Here is a 21,311-nt window from a genome sequence, read left to right on the forward strand (position 1 = left end):
CAGTATATGATTTTGTTCTTTTTAGCCCTACATGGGCTCCTGGGAATAGGCCCTTTCCAGAGACAAGTTTATTACCAGAGAATAGTTTTTTTTATTAAGAACTTTCAATGATTTTGACCATTTTTAATTCATATACCATATTTTAGGATTTCTAAATCTTTTGAACTTCGTGGAAAGAATTTTTTTAAATTTGTTATGAATAGTCTAGCAATGATTTGACTTCAGTGTACCCATTAACCTTTATCTAGAGCAACAATTAGTTATCCCCCGTGTTTCTTCCTGATTATAACCTTTTACCTCCACTGGTAACCACTGACCTGTATAGAATTCAATGTGTTTCCTGCTTTTATTTTGTATTTATTTCCTAATTGTGTCACAGCATTTTTCAATCAGTAAATGTGGCTATATATATCTTTCTAATGGCTACATTTTAAGTTTTTTGGCTATTATATAAAATTCCTTGTTGTTGGAATTTAGGTTGTTTCCTCTTTTTCCATGTCAATAAACTACTATTAAGAACATTTTTTAAATATATATCTTTACCTATTTGTGGTAATACATCTGGAGTACATAATCCATGAAATGGAATTGCTGTGTCACAGGGTATTCACGTTTTACATTTTGATGGATTTTGCCATATTGTCCTTGAAGCAACTCATGCAAATTGATCCTTTCCTTTCAATGTGCAGTTGGAAACAGCTGCCAGTGCACCCTAGTTTTTATCCATTATGTGTATATTAAGTACAGATTAGTATGTCTTGTTTTATGGAAAATTGAAAGTAATGAAATCAAGAAAAGTTTCTTTGTCAAGCAAAGCTTCATCTGGAAGGAAAAAGAATTGGTATTCTGCACCTGTAGAGTAATGGGAGATCCCTGATTGATAGCATTAGTGAAGAAATAAACTTCCTATGTCATTGTGACTCATTAATTTCTATATCAGCATCAGTGTATTAATGTTGAAGTCCCTACCAACATTATTCATCTCCTGCTATGAAACTTGTCACAGTTAGAAATTCTGATAGAAGAGATATTATACTCTAAACACTGGGAGCCAAAGTTCTTTTCATCTACATAGAAGTTTATAGGCTTTATGTTAATGTCTTAAAAGATCTTAACTGAATTTCTGACAGTGTTTGAGAACTTGTTTTTTTTCTAAAGAAATGTGAAGTCAGTTGTATAGCGGAGATCATACACATTGCCATGTCAGTGGATACTCTTTCATTTCAGTTTCTTATTCTTGCTAAATAGCAGCATCCGTTTTATTGGAATTAGTTTTTTGGAATTAAAGTTTAGTTTGTGTTCTGTTTGTACAAGATAGAGTTAATAGAAAAAACGGTTTTCTAAAGGCATCCATTAACTTCACCTGGAAAAAAAAATGAAATGGGAAAACATTATTCTTGGGGCACCTAGATTCTACCAAAGTGTCTTGTGTGTCCTGTTTACTTCCCTAACCCTGGAGCCAGAACTGTGGCACATAGTAGATGTTCAATATTTGCTGAACAAATGTGATAAACTCATGGAAGGTGTTTAGTTGAGTGGATATAACTTTATCATATCTTAAATATATTTTCATTCTATTTATATTTTCTCTATGACTAAATTAAATTAACATGAGTGTGTTGACATGTGGAGGATAATTTATCTTTTTTTCCTTTTTTTATCTTAGCAATTATTGGAGTACATCCTTACTCTACACAATGAGTTTTATGCAGATTAATTACAAACACAATGTCTGCTCTCCTAATAGTTTCTAATCTAGTTAAGAATATAGTCTTTTGAAAGTATACCCTCTGAAAGTTTCTTATTAAGTTCCTTTATCAGAAAAATAACTGAAAATAAATTATTTTTGATGTAAAGCACTGTGTACTTTTTGACAAATTTTTGTGTTCTTAATCTCCTTGCAGATTTTACAGATTTTACAGTCCCAGCCAGATGCAGCACATCAAATATCTCAACAAGTGGGTTGGCAGGACACTTTAGTTAGGCTTTTTTTAAAAGCAGACTTTGAAAATGGAAATACTGTTCATAAGCACAATAGGGCTGTCTTAGTGAAAGACAATGATAAAAATATATCAGCTGAAGACACTAAGAGGAGCTTCGATGAAAAGACAGATGATGAAAAAATCAACTCTTTTGCCTCAGCTAACGTGTCTTCAGATCAGTGGAGCTTGGAGGATAGACACTCTCTAGATTCAAATATACCATTATTTCAAGAAGATAGCTCTGTGGGAGAATTGTCTTTCAAATCAGAGAATCAAGAATTCTGGCACAATAACCCTTCACATTTGAGTTTAGATCTGAGTGGAATTGACTCATGTGAACTGAGTGATAGTGGAAGTCAAATGCCAGACAGCTTGCCTAGCACACCATCTCCAATAGAGTCTACTAAATCATTTTCTGTGCAGTCTGACAAAGAAAGCAGCATCACAAGTGATACAGGCTTTAGTGATGACTTCTCTTTACTTGAAAGCCAAGAGGTAAAGTATTTATTTGTCCAAATAAGTCCAAAAAAGCTGTTTTTATATGTCTATTATATACTTCTAATCCTTAGAAATGTGTAATTGTTAACAATTTCTTATTATATTCATGTTGTTAGTGTCATCTAAGACATTAGAAGCCTATAAGTTACTAAATTATGAATGTCTTGCGAGCAAAGCCAATGTTTTATTCATCTTAGTATCTCTAGGACCTACTTAGTAAAGTTCCAGGTTCATCCAGACACCTGAATAATGTGTTCAAGGATTACAATCAGTATATGTGATCGATCTTCTTACTATGTGCTTTTAACACTCTCCCTCCAGTGATTTAATATTTACATTTTTTATAGAAATGTGAGGAGGAGCTTCTTCAGTTACTGACAGATATTTTGAACTATATAATGTGTAAAGGACTAGAAAAGTCTGATGATGATACCTGGATTGAACGAGGACAAGTGTTTTCGGCACTAACTAAATCAGGAATATCCAGTGAGCTACTTCGACCATCAGATGAGATAAAACAAATGTAAGCATTCACTTGGTGACTTCTCTCCTTTTGGAGTGGGCAGGAGTCTAAAATAATATTTGTTATTAAACATTTTTTCAGTGTTCACTGGGTATAGAGAGAGAAAAGGAGATTTAAATCTTAAATTAATTTGGGTTTTAAGTGATTACATATTCTTTGTTGTTTACATTGTTTTCTGCAGTATCTAAGCACTTAGTGTGTTATGTTTTACAGTCTTGTCCAAATTTCAGTGTTTCCATGCTAAAGGAAGGGAATAGTGTTTTCATGAAAATTACTTTTCTAAAGCATTGAGTTCCCTATATATGATAGAACACTGTAATAATAGCAGACTAGGAAAGCATTACTTCTTTGTTTTTCTACAGAGTTAGACCCCCTGTAAGGCATAATAAGGCTTTCTTTTCTAACCTCTCCAATTTCAGCTTTAAAGAAACTTTTAAGTTATGTCATAGAGACTGGAATGTGAATTATTTTCATAACTTTTTTATAGTCAACAGGTATATTAAAAATAGGTACTCCAAATGTTGCTTCATTGTTACAAAATTCTATTTAAAAAAGAGTAAAAATAAATAAATTAATTAATTAATTAAATTCTATCCAAATGTTTTATGATACCTGGCAGTGAGAGTATATCTTTGGAGATACAATCCTATTAATAAATAACTGTTTTTTTTTCCTATCCTACTTTTATTCCAAACTTAAAATGATTTTAAGAGGACTTCATTTTACCTTTAGTTTGCTACAGAAGATGTTAGAATGGGCAGTCACAGAAAACAGAGAAGCAAAAACTAATCCAGTAACTGCTGAAAATGCTTTCCGACTCATGCTGATCATACAGGACTTTCTGCAGTCAGAGGGACTAGTTAATTCAAACATGTGGACTGAGAAGGTGCAGTAATATCTCTTTGAAATGATTTCTTTGGCAGTGAAAGACATTATTTAATAAAGAAAGAAGTTTTGTACCACCTTTTTTCAAATATATATATATATATATATATATATATATATATAGAGAGAGAGAGAGAGAGAGAGAGAGAGAGAGAGAGCACGCGAGCGAGAGAGCTATAGCTATATATCTATTTTCTTTTTTATTAGACTTATTGGGGTGACATTGGTTAATAAAATTATATAGGTTTTAAGTGTACAGTTCTATAATACATCATCTATATATTGCGTTGTGTGTTCACCACCCAGAGTCAGTTCTCCTTTCTCCTTCCATCACCATATATTTGACCCCTTTTACAGTCTTTTACCTGCCTCTCCCCTCTTACCCTCTGGTAACCACTTAAACTGTTTTCTGTGCCTTTGAGTTTTTGCTTGTTTGTTTGTCTTGTTAGTTGTGGCTTTCAGTTTTTATATCCCACATACGAATGAAATAATGTTTCTCAATTTTGTGTGTCGGACTTACTCCACTTAGCCTGATAATCTCAAGATCCATCCATGTTGTTGCAAACGGCAGTATTTCATCTTTTCTTATGGTTAAGTAACATTCTACTGTATATATGTACCACATCTTTATCCAATCATCTATTGAAGGACACTTTGGTTGTTTCCATGTCTTTGCCACTGTGACTAATGCTGCAATGAACATAGCAGAGCACTAATATACTAATATTTAATCAGATGCAGTAAACCATGGATAAGATGTGATAGTCACAGATTTTGTTAGCTATTACTAGGATCATTCTTTTGGCTTTTACCAGCTATACACTGAACTAGTTTTGAAATATTTATAATTTGTATTACTGTGGGGAAAACTCATCATCAGTAGATTAAATAACTGATTTCTTTTTTAATGTTTCTTTTGTGATAGCTTTTAGAGGATATGATGATGCTCTTCGACTGTCTGTCAGTTTGGTATTCAGAAGGCCCAGTATGGGTAAAACTCTCTCAAATGCAAATCCAGTTGCTTCTAGGATTTATTGCAAGGGGTAATTTACAGGTTTGTCAATTCTTTTATATTATTTTCTATACTTGCATGCAGCATAGAAATTATTTGTGTGATAACTAAATGATAATAAGTTTTCAGTATTATAATTTTTTTATTAGTTCGAAAAATATCTACGAATTCACCCTAGTTTCAGTTTTGTGAGATTAGAAAGAAGCTTAAGAGGCAGGTATTTATTTCTTCCTGATATTTATGACTCAGTGTAATTTTAAAATTTCCTTTTAAAGAATTTATAGATAGCTTATATTAGAAGGCATTACTCATATCATCTATATTTAATGCAGTGAGGCACTATCCTGCTTGCATAGACTATTTATACGTGTGCAGTTTAGGGCTTGCATTTGTAGGAAAATTATTTTTTAAGTTATTCCTTTCAGAATCTTTTTTTGTTACTTTACTAATTTACTAATCCAGTTTTACATTCTATTTTATATTTTTTTATTCATCAAACACTTACTGAATACCAAAAAAATACTAGCATTATGCTAGGTTTCCAAGATAAAGAGAAACAAAATATGGACCCAAGGAATATTTATTATTTCTATTTTAAATTAAAAAAAAATTTTTTTTAAAGAATTTCTTAGGGAAGTTTAATTTGTTTCTTTAAATTTTATTGGGGAACAGTGTGTTTCTCCAGGGCCCATCAGCTCCAAGTCGTTGTCCTTCAATCTTGTTGTGGAGGGCACAGTTCAGCTCCAGGTCCAGTTGCCGTTTTCAATCTTCAGTTGCAGGGGGCGCAGCCCACCATCCCATGCTGGAATTGAACCAGCAACCTTGTTGCTAAGAGCTCGCACTCTAACCAACTGAGCCATCAGGGTGCCCCTCCGGAAGCTCAGCAGCAGCTTATTGTCGTCTATCTAGTTGCGGTGGGCGCAGCTCACTGGCCCATGGGTGAATCCAACCAGCAACCCTGTTGTTCAGAGCATTACGCATATATTTTGATGATTTTTGTGTTCTTTTTCTTTCTCACAATTATATCAAACTCATTTCCCCATGTTACTAACTTTTTAAAGACAGTTTTTTGAGAGTCTTATAAGTAACACATGTTCGTTATAGAAAACATGGAAAATGCTGAAAAGCTGTTAAACAAGAAAATGGGCATTGTGATTCATGGATGGTAGACAATTGAATTGTACAGCCTTTTAAATGCAATTTGAAGATATATAAGCTAAGAACGTTAAAAGAAATTATTATACTCTTCATTTAGTAATTTTACTCTAAAGCTAAGGTAGTACACAGATGTTCATTGTCATAGTCTTCTTCTCTACCTAGAAGTAGAATGAGGATAGGTTTTTCGGTTTTTCATTAACGTTAGCCTAATGGCTATTAAAACAGTTGCAGTCAGCGGCTGGGTAGTTATTTATTTTTTATTTTAGATACTGGGACTCTATTTTGTCCCACTCATTGTCACTGTTGGTATTTTTCTCCTTGATGAAATTTCACTAAATAAAATGTCTATTTGTTTAATTTGTTCAGCATTAAATATCCAATTCCTGTCCTGTGGTAGGGCTTTCTAAGTACCAGTTAAATGAACACACACCGACAGATAACAATGATCCTATCTACCAGTAGTCAGTGATCTAAAACATTTCTCACTAGCTAGTTGTTTAATTTCATTGTTTTAGAAATAAAAGCATATATCTTTGAGGTTGTGCATGTTAAAAGCTAGGAAAGGACCCTCTTCCCTTAAAGAGGTTTAAATAGAGCTGCCTACAAAACGAATCTGGCTAGCAAACTTATTTTGTTTGGCACATGCATATTAGCTTATCCACCAGTATTTAAGTATTAGGAAGTTTTACATAAACTCCAAGATTTCCCAGGTTGTCTCTAAAGTGGGACTGGGTAGTTCTTTAGATATGCTCTATTGATTTAGATGCAGTATATGGCCTCCATTTTGTCTGGGTCCCTACTCCTCCTGTTGTCTTAGCTCCACCAGTGGTGATTCTCATCACTGCTTGCACATGGACTAGAGGAGCTTTTATAAATACCTGTGTGGGGCATTGCCATGGTAATTAAATCAGAAAGGGAGAATTGGGGCATCAGTATTTTTTGTATTTTCTCAGGTGACCCTACTACAGTACTCTTCATGATGGGATGGGGGTGTTATCATATTTATGTGTGTATAGTGTGTGTTTGTATCTGAAATTAAGGCAGTGGTCAAGTAAATTATTTTGTATTTATTAAAAGTATCTTTATTACTTTCACATAAACATAGTTTATTTAATACCATGATACTAATAAGTTAAAAGCAAAGCACTGAATGTTGTTTTTTAATAAACAGTATTTTTAAAAACATATAGCAAAGAAACCAGAATATTAGTATTGACAGTTCCTAGATTTTGAGAAGATAGACTTTTTTTCTTACATTTGTTGGCCTCTGTTAGAATTAATCTCCTTTATTCACAATTGAAGACTAAAGTGAAGGAATTTGGGAACAATCTGAGAGGGTAGAGAAACTTCATTAGTAGAAGCTAAAGTTAAAAGTAGAAAAGTTAAAGTTTTGACCCATTATTGAGATTATTTCCTCCAATGCTGTTTGCTTCTTTAAGGCTTGCGTGGAAACAGTGCCTGAGGTCTCTTCTTTGTTGTCTTGGCTTGCAAAGACCTGTGCATACAGCTCAGACCAGTTTTTGGCACAGATGCATTCTTGAAGTGATGTCAGCTTCTAATACTTTATTTTTTTTCTCTTGCTTTTCTTTATTTTAAAAATAAGATCCAAAATTAGGATATAGAATTAAAGGAGAGTAGGCACTTTATATCTTTTGTCTTGCTATTGTTTTAAGGCTTAGATCTTTCTCTAAGGCCCCTTTCTCTGAGGCCCCTTTGTGACCTAATTTGCCTTTGTATGTTGGAGTTTAAGGCCAAAGCTTAATCGTAATACAGAGTTATGTATGTATTTGTGTTTGTGTATGGGTTTGTGTCCTGAATATGTGTTTTCTTTGGAAACTTCAAGGGTAGTTAGAGGTTTGGTCAAGGACTTGGGTCTGCTATGTATCTGTCCTTTATGTGCCAGAATACTTTTGATTCCAAATAACAAAAATATCAACTCAAACTAACTTAGTTAAGATTCATTGGTTCATATAATTGAAAATTCCATAATTAAGATGAGTTTTTAAAGCATGATTCACTCAAGGCTCCAGTTATATTTATTTGCTATTCTCACAGCACTTCAGGTTTTTTGCCTGTGCTGTATAATAATAATAATGTCTCCTTCCCAGAAAAGTTCAAGCATGCTTACTGCCAATATAAAAGATTTGGGTTTCCTATGCTTGGGGTTCCTCTTCTGTAATGCAGCCACTGTGTGTGCAGGCATCAAGTCCTGTTCATCTCTCACCATGGGAATTGCAATTTGGGGAATCACTGTAAACGCTGACGTTCTGGCTATTGCTGATGCCATAGATTTTTGTCTCTGACCCAGGAGTCTCGTGTTTTCTGCCAGTATCTATGAAACTATGGTAGGCTAACTGTTAGCTTGGAGGTAAGGTAAATTCTGGGACCATTCATAGTTCTTGACAGTGATTATATAAATGTTCTGAACTTGCACTAATAAGGCTATCCCTGAATGAATCATTGTGACAATGACGTGAGTTGACTGAAAAATGAGTTACCCAAACTAGTCATTGTAGCAAGGGGTTGACACATTGTTAGGCTTATTTATAACCTTTAGGACCTATTGGAACTAGAGATGAAATCATCCCCCTATCCTTGCAGACGGTAAAAAAGAGTGAGATGGATGTTGGGATTAATTAATTATGCACCGTAACTTTTCTGTATATTTCAAATTAAACGTGTTACTTTTATAATTTCTTTAAAAAAAAAATTCAAGAAGAGCCAGAGAACTGCTATCACTAAATGTCTGCTTTATTCTGCTCTTTCTCACTTGTTTTCTCCAGGTTTGTGCGATGGCATCAGCTAAGCTAAACACCCTTCTTCAGACCAAAGTGATTGAAAATCAAGAAGAAGCATGTTACATTTTAGGGAAGCTGGAACATGTTCTAAGTCAATCAATCAAGGAACAGACAGAAATCTATTCATTTCTGATTCCCCTTGTCCGCACCCTGGTTTCCAAAATTTATGAGCTTCTTTTCATGGCTTTGCACCTGCCTTCTTTACCTTTTACCAATGGTAGCTCCTCCTTTTTTGAAGATTTTCAAGAATATTGCAGTTCAAATGAATGGCAAGTTTACATTGGAAAATATGTAAGTTTTATCTTTTTAAAAAAAATTTTTAATAAATGAAGAAACAAAAAGTAATAGACACAGACAATAGTTTAGTGGTTACCAGAGGATCTGGGGGAGGCGGTTGGTAGATGAGGGTAAAAGGGATCAAATATATGGTGATGGAAGGAGAACTGACTCTGGGTGGTGAACACACGATGTGATATATAGATGATGTTTTGATGTTTTATCTTTTCAGTGGTATTTTTCTACTAAGTTACTTTTGTAGAAGTATATATTAAATTACATATATATATATATATATATATATATATATATATATATGTTTTGTTTTGTTTTTTATAAGATTGTACCTTATATGAAGCAGTATGAAGCCCATACATTTTTTGATGGTCATGAGAATATGGCACTTTATTGGAAGGATTGTTATGAAGCCTTAATGGTGAATATGCATAAAAGAGACCGGGAAGGAGGAGAAAGCAAACTCAAGTTTCAGGTAAAAATTGTTAAATGCTTTAAGTATCTAGTTTTTTAAGGTTGATTTTAAGGATTTAACATTCAAATAGAGTAATAACAATTCTGAATGTTGAAAACAAATAGTATTTTCTATTGTTTATCTGAAAAGTATTTCAGAATTGGAAGAAAAACATTGACCAGTAACAAAAATTTAATATCAAAATGTTCTATATATAGTGATTATTTAAATAGTTTATTAAGCTGATAGCTATCTCTGAGGAGTCTGGGTATAAATCAGTGCTTAGAGGGAAATTTATAGCATGAAATATTTATATTAGAAAGGAAAAAAGGCCTAAAATTAATAATTTAAGTCTCCACCTTAAGAAACTAGAAAAAGAAATCTAAACTAATCTAAATTAGTTTCTAAATAAGAAACTATTAAAGAGTAGCAGTCAGTGAAATTGAAAGCAGAAAAACAATAGAGAAAATCATTCAAACCAAAATCTAGTTCTTCAAAATACCAGTAAAATTGATAAATTTCTAGCCAGATTGACAAAGCAAAAAAAGAAAAGTAAAAAATTACTAATGCCAGGAATGAAAGGGGAGGTATCACCAATTACACTGCAGACATCAGCATGATAATAAAGGACAACTCAAACCAATCTGTGCGCATTAATAAGATGACTTAACTGCAATGGATCAATTTCTTGACAAATACTAATTTTCAAAAATAATTAGATAGTAAAATAGATAACCTGGATAGTCCTCTATTAAATAAATTGAGTTTATAGTTAAAAACCGTCCAAAAGGGAAAAACTAAAGGTCCAGGTTGTTTCATTGGCATATGTTACCAAACGTTTAATGGAGAAATTAAATGAAAATCTTCAGAAAATAGAAAAGTGGAATCATTTCCCAACTCATTATATGAAGGCAGTATTACCCTCATATTGAAACCATACAAAAATAGTGCAAGAAAACTGCATACCAAAATCCCTGAGGAACATATGTGCAAACAAAATCCAATAATATATAAAAAAGTTATACATCACAACCAGGTAGAGTTTATCTTGGGAATATACGTCTGGTTCAACATTTGGTAATTGTATAATGGACCGCATTAATAGACTTATCAAGAAAAACTACATGATCTTATCAGTAGATGCAGAAAAGTATTTAACAAAATTCAACATTCATTTTTTAAAGCTCGCAGCAAACTAGGAATAGAAAGCTACCTATATTTCTACAAAAGTCCTACAGCTAATTTGATACTTACAGGTGAAAAACTGACTGCTTTTCTGTAAGATAGAGAACTAGACAGGAATGTCCACTCATCATTTCTAGTCACTATTGCTTCTATAAGTTCTAAGAAATGCAGTAAGAATAGAAAAAGAAATAAAAAGCTTTTACATTGGGAAGGAAGAAATAAAACTATTTGCAGATAACATGATTAGGTAGAAAATTCTAAGGAATCTACGAAAAATGTCCTATAATTAATGAGTTTAGCACCATTGCAGGATACAAGATCAATATACAAAATTTGATCACATTCCTGTGTATTAAGCAATGAACAGTTGTAAACGGAAATTTTTAAAAATACTATTTACAGTAACTCTAAAAAAGTGAAATACTTAGATATTGGCTTAACAAAGCATGAGCATGATCTGTATGCTAAAAACTACAAAACACTGATGAAACAAATTAAAGAAGACCTAATAAAAATACATGTGTATTTCTTAATATAGACTTCTTGTTGCTCAGCTATTTTCTTAAGTTTTAAAAAAATACAAATGGATTATAGCTAAAATCATAGCATGCTTCATTAAAGAAAAATAATAGAATAAGAAAATCCTGTTGGTTATCAGCTTCTTTATTTTACTACATGATTTTATTGGGTCAAAGTTTTAAAATTTAAAATATATCTGTAAATGTATAATTCAGTGACATTATTTATTGTTGTTTCTTCCAGGAGTTTTTTGTGGAGCCCTTTAATCGAAAAGCACGCCAAGAGAACTTGAGGTATAATAATATGCTTAAACAACTTAGCAGTCAACAGTTAGCCACTCTGAGACGCTGGAAGGCACTACAGCTTTATCTTACCTGTGAAAGGGGACCTTGGGCTGAAAGGTAGAAGTATATCATTTATTAAATACTTCTTTTTTTCTTTAGAACTCTGGTCTAGAACTTCTTAAGCCAATGGCTTCTCCAATCCAAAATAAAAATCAGTATATTAAAGAATGAGAGGTGGGAGAAATGGGTAAAGGGGGGATACCTTTATTTTTTCTTGAAAATGAATCATGAAGTTGTACATCTTTTCTCTGGAATATTATGCCTCCATTAGAATTAGGTTTACAGTTTTTAAAGACATGGAAAAATGCTAATGCAATCATATTAAAATTTTAGAAAGATTCAAAATACTATATAGGATATCATCAAGGTATATAAAAAGTAGAGATTAAGATAAAAAAGAAACACACTTAACTGTTACCTGTGATGACCTTTGGAAAACAAACAATGGAGGACAGAAATTATTGGCAGAGATTATAATCACGAACCACATATTCATTCAGCTGCAAAATGAATGTTAAAAAGCATATGAATTTTAAAATTCAAGTGAAACTAAGTTCCTTACATATTTTGGATATTAATCCCTTGTCAGATATATCATTTGCGAATATCTTCTCGGATACGGTAGGTTGTCTTTCGTTTTGTTGATGGTTTCCTTCACTGTGCAAACACTTTTTAATTTGATGTAGTCCCATTTGTTTATTTTTGCTTTCGTCTCCCTTGTCCAAGGAGATATGTCTAAAAAGATAATGCTAAGAGCGATGTTTTCTTCTAGGAGTTTTATGGTTTTGAGTCTTATATTTAAGTCTCTGTCCATTTTGAGTTTATTTTTGTCTATGGTATAGGAAAGTGGTCCAATTTCATTTTTTTGCATTTTTTCCCCAACACTACTTATTGAACAGATTGTCGTTACCCCATTATATATCCTTGTCTCCTTTGTGGTAGATTAATTGACCATATAAGCAAGGGTTTATTTCTGGGCTATTTCATTGATCTATATATCTGTTTTTATGCAAGTACCTTGCTGTTTTTATTATTGTAGCTTTATAATATATTTGATGTCAGAGAGTGTGATACCTTCCACTTTGTATTTTCTCAAAATTTCTTTGGCTATTGAGAGTCTTTTGTGTATCCATGTAAATTGTAGGATTAGTTGTTTTAATTCTGAAAAGAATGACGTTGGCATTTTAATAGGGATTGCATTGAATCTGTGTATTGTTTTAACTGTAATACATAAAAAAAAAATATGTAAGGAACTCCTATAACTTAACACCAAAAAAACAAACATGCCAATTAAAAAATGGGCAGAGGACCTAAATAGATCTCTCTCCGAAGAGTACATACAGATGGCCAACAGATATATGAAAAAATGCTCAATGTCACTAATCATCAGTGGAATGCAAATTAAAACCACAATGAGATACCACCTCACACCTGAGAGAGTGGCTGTCATCAATAAATCAACAAACAATAAGTGTTGATGAGGATGTGGAAAAAAGGGAGCTCTTGTGCACTGTTTGTAGGATTGTAAATTAGTGCAGCCACTATGCAAAACAGTTTTGCAGTTTCCTGAAAAATTAAAAATAGAACTGCCATACAGTCCAGCAGTTTCACTTCTGGATGTTTATCCAAAAAAACCAAAATCACTGATTCAAAAAGATACATGCGTCCCTATGTTCTTTGCAGCATTACTGGTAATAGCCAAGATATGAAAGCAGCCTAGATGTCCATCAATAGATGAATGGTTAAAGAAGATGTGGTGTATATATATATGTATACATATATACATATGTATATGTGTATATAACGTTCTATTGTATATATATATATTATATACATATTATATGTAATTATATGTGTATATATTATGCATAATATATATATACACAATAGAACATTATTCAGCAATATGAAAAAATGAAATCTTGCCATTTGCAACAATGTGGATGGACCTTGAGGGTGTTATGCTAAATGAAATAAGTCATACAGAGAAAGACAAATACCATATAATTTCACTTATATGGGGAATCAAAAAAAAACAAAAACAGAACAAATGATTAAACAAAACAACATAGAAACGACACATAGATATAGAGAAGAAGGTGATGGTTGCCAAAGGGGGGAAATTGGGGGATGCAAAAATGGTAGAGGGACAAAAACATTAAAAAAAAAACTAGTATCTTGCACAATGAAACATGAAGTTCCTCACTGATGGATCAAGTGAAATCACAGCATTTTATTGTTTGTATTAATAAAGTTCCTGTTTTATCCCATTCAGATTTTTTTCTTTAAAAGTACTCATTAACTACATATTCTGTGAAGCCATTACAGAATAGGCTACACTATAGGCATAGTAAAGATAAGGTTACAAATGTTACCTGGACTCAGTGCTAGGGTTTTATTTACATATCAATCCTGGGAGATTTTCAGGCACCCCAGGCTATTCTTGGGCCCAGATTGCATATGTGTCCCTGGGACCTATTTGTTGGGAAGAGGACGGTGAGGAAGTAGGTGAACTATAATCTGGGTCTTTAGCTGGCTTTTCTGGGAAACTGAGTTCAGGCAGTGCCAAGGGGAATGATGGTTTTACCCCAGAACGAGCTTCAGATTATTTGTGGGTTGTAAGAGTTCCCCTGAGGATGCCAGGTGCAGGGAACTCCTGTTATTTTTGTCTCTCTAGCACCACTAAAGCCCCTCCTTTTGTGAGGAACCCACTCTGATGTAGCCCCTTTCACCCATCTCATCACAAAAGTGTCACAGATTCAAGTCAGGCAACCACTCTTCCCTGAGACCTTGCTGCTGGTGCTGTCAGGGAATATTGTGTCTTTGAGGATCACTAAACTAACAGAATGTGAGTCTCAGACTGTGGGTGGCCGTCTCACCCGTCATTTGGAGGAGCCAGTCTAAAAGGTGGGAGAGTGATTCTGGTGACTTTATTTAAAAGCCTCTAGATCCAACCAGACCAAATGCACTCCTAGACTTGCAGTTTATGAAAGCTAATAGATATCTTGTGTGCTTATGGCAGTATGAGTTTTGCTTCCTTCACCTACAACCAAATATATAAAATTGACTATTATATCACAGTACCTGAAAGCTATTTCAGATGAACAGTGAGTGGTATTTCCCAGTGCAAAATGTATTGGAGCTGTCCCTGGACCTGGTGCTGAAGAAGAAACCATCATGCGGCCTGCATCTTAGCTCTAGCATAAGAAAGAGAAGGTCCATATGGCAGGAGTCACTGGGATGCCCAGCTGCCATGGGAGGTCTACCAATTGGCTTTCTGGTTTCAAGAGAATGAAGAATCGTGTCAATTCATTGACAGATGCCAGAAGCATGTAGTAAGTTTTGTTAGTAAGTTGAAGCCCAGTGGCAAAAGACTCTGGCAGTAAGCAGGAAGTCCACAGTTAGCATCAATCTGGAAGCAGAAATCCAGCCATACCCAAGATCTGGAATTGACAGTTTTTGTCCCTGAGAAAGAAGATCAAAAAAAAAAAAAAGTAGGACCCCAATGTTAGAGCAAGGGTAGAGTAAGAGGTCCTGGATTCAAGTCCCATCTCTGACATTTATAAGCTGTATGACTTAGGAAAGTAGCCATTCCTCAGCCTCGGTTATCTCACCTACAAATTAGGGGTGTTGATGATAATAGTAATCAAGCCACATACCTGAATTGGTTTTCATCTCTACCATTAGAGTTCTTCACTTTCTGAATTGTGGTGTGGTTTGTATGTTTCTCTCCCAAACTTACCTCCTTACAAACAGAGACTTGTACTTATCTCCTTGTCCCTAAGAAAACAAAAATTTGCAAAAGATTGCTTTTAATTAATTTGATTGTCTTTTGTGAATTATAGATCTGGTATTTTTAGAGCTTTGTGTATATATGTTTTTCACCATGGATTTATTTTCTTTCCTTTCACCGTATGATATAGAGTTTGTTTTGAGTCAGTTTACTTGTGTCTTACTACCTCTATGAGCTACGGTTAGTGATACTTTGTGTTTGAATATTTAGTTTTTTTTTTTTTTTACTTGATCCTAAGTCACTCTGTTTTGCTGAATAATACTATGTTGTGTTATGTTATATTAGATTTTTTTACAGTCCTTTTTTATTGTGGTAAAATACACATAATATAAAATTTTAACCATTTAAAAATGTACAATTCAGTGGCATTAAGAACATTCATAACATTGTGTAATCATCACCACTGTCCAGCTTCAGAATATTTTCATCACATCTGAAAGAAACCCTGGACCCATTAAGCCATCACTGCATGTTATTCCCTTCCCCCAATCCCTTGCCACCACAAATCTGCTTTCTGACTTGATGGATTTGCCTATTCTGGATATTTTCATATAAATGGAATCATACAGCATGTGGCCTTTTGTGTCTGGCTTCTTTCACTTAGCATACATCAGTACTTCTTTCCTTTTTATGGCCGAATAATATTCCATTGTCCTGTTCATTCATCAGGTAATGACTATTTATTTGGGTTGTTTTCCTTGTGGCTATTGTGAATAGTACTGCTATGAACATTTGTGGACAAGTGTTTGTTTCAACATCTGTTTTTAATTATCTTGTATATATCTATAAGCAGAATTGCTGGGTCATATAGTAATTCTACGTGTAACTTAATGAGGAATTGCTGAACTGTTTTTCATAGCAGCTGTACCATTTTACATTCCCATTAGCAATGATTGAGGATTCCAGTTTCTCCACAACCTTACCAGCACTTGCCATTTTCCAATTTTTTAAAATTATGACCATCCTAGTGGATGTAAAGTGGTATCTTATGATTTTGATATATTTCCCTAATGACTAATGACATTGAGCATCTTTTCATGTACTTATTGGCCAGTTGAATATCTTTGGAGAAATGTCTGTTCAAGTCCTTTGCCTGTTTTTAAATTGGATTGTTTGACCATTTATGGTTGCATTGTAAGAGTTCTTTTTATAGTCTCAATAATAGACCTTTATTAGTTATACTATTTGTAAATATGTAGGTTGTCTTTTCACTTTATTGATAGTGGTTTTTGGTGCACAAAACTTTTATATTTTGAAGTCTAATTTATTTATTTCTTTTGCTTGTATTTTTGATGTTTTATCTAAGAAACTATTCCGAAATCTAATGTTATGAATATTTACCCCATCTTTTGTTTTACGAGTTTGAATTCTTATATTTAAAACTTTGATCCATTTGCAATTATGTTATCTTTATTTGTAGTAAAATTATTTTATTTTGACAATTGTGTTTGAAATAAACTCGTATAGCTTGTTAAGAACTTCTACATAACATTGAAACATTAAAAGATAGGAAGCTATAAGTCTGAATATTTATTTTCAAATCTTATTCCTGCCACTTGTACTTCACATGGTATATTGGACAAATAATTTAGCCTGTCTTAGATACCTCATGTATAAACTGTAGCTACCCATACTAAGATTGGTTTTCTATCAAGGTTGTTTGGGTCAAATGAGATACTGAATGTGGATGTTTTTATAAAATGGTGTTAAACAAATGTTAAGTACCTGATACTTTCTTACTCTATTTCAGTCTTTGTAACTGTAAGCTAAATAATTTTACTTGTTTACTTATAAATGTTCATAGGAAACAAAATCCAATTCACTGGAAACTAGCTAATGTAGAAAATTATTCCCGCATGAGACTTAAATTGGTGCCGAATTATAACTTCAAAACCCATGATGAAGCTAGTGCCTTGAGAGATAATCTAGGTGAGTTCCAATCACTATTTAATTATTTGATGAAGATAGTGAGGATGTTGTTGGGGTTGGTTATTGTTTTTATTAATTGTTTCAAAATTATTTACTCAGGAAGAAAGGGTGACCTTTTAGAGTTGATATTTAAACGGTTGTATATGTTAAATGCTGTTACCTTTGGCCTAAATCTAATATGACCTTCTGTTTCAATTGATTGTAATTTTTCAAACAAAAATATAATCTAAAACCATAAAACTATACTACGGTTCATGTGAAATATGTTGGCCCTTATATCCATTATGCTGCAGTGAACGATGGTCCTTTTCCCTTGGCCTTTTGCTTATCCAAGTCTGATGCTAATGTTAAATATATTTAAAATTCTTAGCAACTCTTTAGGCCTTTCGTTTGTGTTCTTACAGAACTCTAGATACTTAGTATCTTAGATGGCCCAATGTGATTTTTTTCTAGAAAAAAGTGCTTAAAATTACATAGCCTAGATGTATTTCAAAACCGATTTTACTCAAGAGTTTCGACAATTCTTTAGGAAGTCATTCTTTTCTAACCTTCTGACTTGGCATTTCTTGTTTTTTGAAGAGAGGTCTGTGAAATACCCCAAAATACTGATTGTTAAGAGTCGTTGGCCATTCATGTGTGTATTATAGTTACTTTACCATAGCCACCTGTACACCTTGTATTCAGTGACTAAGTTATGGAGAAAATGAGGACCAATTTTTAAATCTTACTTTTTCAAGTTACCTTAATACATTGGCCAATACAGTTGATGACATGAAACAAATCGAGAGCGAAATACCTTCTCTACTTGTAATATGCATTATTGTCATATAATTAGCAGTCAGAAATTATAGAAGAGCTATAATGTGATTTTTTTTTAACTTTGTGTTTAATAGATATTTTGTGTTTAAACAGGTGTCCAACACTCACAGCCTTCCAGTGAGTCATTGCTTTTGGAAGTAGTGAAACAAGTAAAAGTTAGTGATATGGAGGAGGATAAATTAGATCTTCCTGAAGAGGAAATAACAGCCAGAGTAAATATGTATGTATATGTATTTGAAAGAATTTAAAATTATTTTGTTTGAGAAATGGGATTGTAAAATTGTGGAAGAGTTTTGCTTGAAATTTTAATACTATATATTTCCAGGATCTAACCAGTAATGCTATTGCAGCTGTTAAGTCTGTCAGTGTTAATTTAAATTATTGAGGAAGGCTTCTTAGAACTGTGATAACTTGGAGCTGGCCCTTGAAATTAGAAAGTATTTGAGTTAAATGATAATGAAAACATAACATCAAATTATGGATGTAGCTAAATCTGTGTGTATAGAAAGTATAGCATGAAATAAACACTCATAAGCAACAGGAAGAAATTATAAAAATAAAAGCAGAAATTCATGAAAGAGAAAAACAAAACACAAAGATAAAGATCAATGAAAACTAAAGCTATTTATTAAAAAAACAGATAACAAAATACTTAACCTCTAGCCAGACTGGTAGGGAACGAAAGAAGAACTATAAATTGCCAGTGTCAGGAATTGTCGCGTCCAGCGCGACAGCGCAACACGGGCAGTGAGGGTGCGAGAAGGGGCGGTTTGGGTTAAGTTTTTTAGAAAGAAACAAACAGAGACTTAATACAGTTAAGTCTCTCCGAGGGCCAGGGGTCTCTCAGTCTCAGAGGACTGGAGCCCAGAATATGGCCGACTGGGGGTTTTTATTGAATAGGTATGCAAAAACAAGAGAAAGCAACATTGTTTCTTACCCGGTCTCTGAAACTCACACATCATAACAGAAAAATATTTATCTCAATCAGCCTTTGTCAGTCAACAGCTGAAACACAAGGTCCCACAATGTCCTAATTAAGGTATGTACCTTCTCAGGGTCAACTCTCTTATTTTGTAACAGTTCCGTTGAGCTAAGTGGAGAGAACTGGCCTTTATTGTTTTTGTGGAGAGAACTCACCTTTATTGTTTTTGTAACTTCTCTCACAAACAGGTGCCAGGGAAAAGGCAGAGCGGGCAACAGCTTTTCCCAGGCAGGGGGAAGGATAAACAAGGCCCCGTCCCATATTTTTCTAAGGCAGCTCATTGGGGGTCCCCACTCGGTTCCGCCTGGCTTAGGTTGTATCTCCCGTGAGATATCTTACCCGTCTTTGGCTGCAAACCATCTTTTGGGGACCAGACAGAGAGACATAAGGTGTAAACATAAGGATGGAACAAAAACCCAGAAAGACACAGTCTCACAGACTCTTCTTTCCTTAAGGAAAGACACGGGGGGACAGTTGGCTAGGCTGTTGTGTGACTACAAGGAATGAAAGAGGAGATAACACTACAAATATTAAAATGGTGAAAAAGAAATACTAATGACAAATTCATGCCAATAAATTTGAGAACTCAATTCAAATAGACAAATTCCTTAAAAGATACAAATTATCAGATCTCCCTCAGGAAGAAATACATAACTTGAATAGCCTTAGATATATTTTTAAATTTTGAATTTTAGTTTAAAATTTCCCGTAAGCAAATGTATTTTCATTTACTCATCTCTTCTTTATGTTACTGTTATCATAAATATTAGATCTTTACATATTTTAAGCTCACAGTACAGTTTTATAGTTACTATTTTATGCACTGGTCTTTAAATCAGTTAAGGGAAGAAAAGAGAAAAACTGTATAACTATACTTTCTTTTATATTTGCTACATAATTACCATACTTAATACACTTTATTTCTTTTTCTTTGTATACATTCAGATTATTATCTGGTGTCATTTCCTTTGAGCAGTCATGAGGGACTTCTTTTACTATTTCTTGTAAGGAAGGTCTGATAGCCACAAATTCTCCCAGGCTTTGTTATCTGTGGAAGTCTTTCCCTGCATTTTTGATTGCTTTTTAAAAAATTGAGATACATTTTTTGAAAATTGAGATTTACATAACAAAATTTAGTTTTTTTAAGTGTACAATTCATTGGTTTTCAGTATATACCCATAGTTGTGCAACATCACCACTATCTTGTTCCAGAACATTTCCATCACCCCAAAAGGAAATCTTGTACCTTTTAGTAGTCAGTCTCAATTTTCCCCTCCCCACATTCCCTGGCAGCCACTAATTGGCTTTCTCTCTCTATGGATTTGCCTATTTTCAAGATTTTATATATTTTTTACAATATGTGTGTGGCCTTTTGTATCTGGCTTATTTCATTCAGTATAATGTTTCCAAGATTCATGTATGTAGTAGCGTATAACAGTACTTCATTCCCTTTTATGGCCAAATAATATCCCATTGTTGGATATCTTTTTGTTTATCTATTCATCAGTTGGTGGACATTTAAGTTGTTCCTACTTTTTGATTATTGTACTTAATACTACCTTGAATATTCATGTACAAAGGTTTGTGTCAATATGTTTTAAGTTATCTTGGATATATACTGAGGAGTGGACTGGCTGATCATATGGTAATTTTTTGTATAATTCTTTGAGGAATTGTGAAACTGTTTTCACGATGACTACACAATTTTACATTACTCTGAATAATGTGTGAACTTAATTTCTCTACATCCATCCCAACTTTTGTTATTCTCTGTGTTTTTGTTTAAATGTATTATACCATCTTAGAAGATTTGAAGTGGTATCTCAGGTTTTTACTTTACATTTTCCTAATGACTAATGATGTTGTGCATCTTTACATGTATTTGTTGGCCATTTATATGTCTTTTTTTGAGAAATCCTTATGCATATTCTTTGTCCATTTTTAAATTGGGTTGTATCTTAATTATTGAGTTGTAAGGCTTCTTTGTATATTCTAGATAGAAATCCCTTATCAGATATATGATTTAAAAGTTTTTTCTCCCAGTGAATGGTTTTTTTCTTTGTTGTTGGTATCCTTTGATGCACAAAAGTTTTAAATTTTGATGAAGTCCCAAGTCCCATTTATCTATTTTTGTATAAG

The 21,311-nt window shown here is 33.4% G+C and overlaps 1 protein-coding gene across 2 annotated transcripts in view; it reads left to right on the forward strand.

Moving 5' to 3' along the window:
- The window catches only part of NBEAL1 (neurobeachin like 1), a 149,056-nt gene that overhangs the window by 77,042 nt on the left and 50,703 nt on the right, over positions 1-21,311 (forward strand). For both annotated transcript variants that reach the window (XM_019726853.2, XM_074340394.1), the window contains 9 exons: positions 1,905-2,477; positions 2,828-3,003; positions 3,736-3,889; positions 4,814-4,942; positions 8,842-9,147; positions 9,473-9,622; positions 11,549-11,706; positions 17,247-17,371; positions 18,284-18,410. In XM_019726853.2, coding sequence (XP_019582412.2) covers positions 1,905-2,477; positions 2,828-3,003; positions 3,736-3,889; positions 4,814-4,942; positions 8,842-9,147; positions 9,473-9,622; positions 11,549-11,706; positions 17,247-17,371; positions 18,284-18,410 — 1,898 coding nt within the window. The remainder of the gene's footprint in view (positions 1-1,904; positions 2,478-2,827; positions 3,004-3,735; positions 3,890-4,813; positions 4,943-8,841; positions 9,148-9,472; positions 9,623-11,548; positions 11,707-17,246; positions 17,372-18,283; positions 18,411-21,311) is intronic.

This window comes from Rhinolophus sinicus, linkage group LG01 (genome assembly GCF_036562045.2).
Source record: "Rhinolophus sinicus isolate RSC01 linkage group LG01, ASM3656204v1, whole genome shotgun sequence".
In the NCBI taxonomy this organism is placed as follows: domain Eukaryota; kingdom Metazoa; phylum Chordata; class Mammalia; order Chiroptera; family Rhinolophidae; genus Rhinolophus; species Rhinolophus sinicus.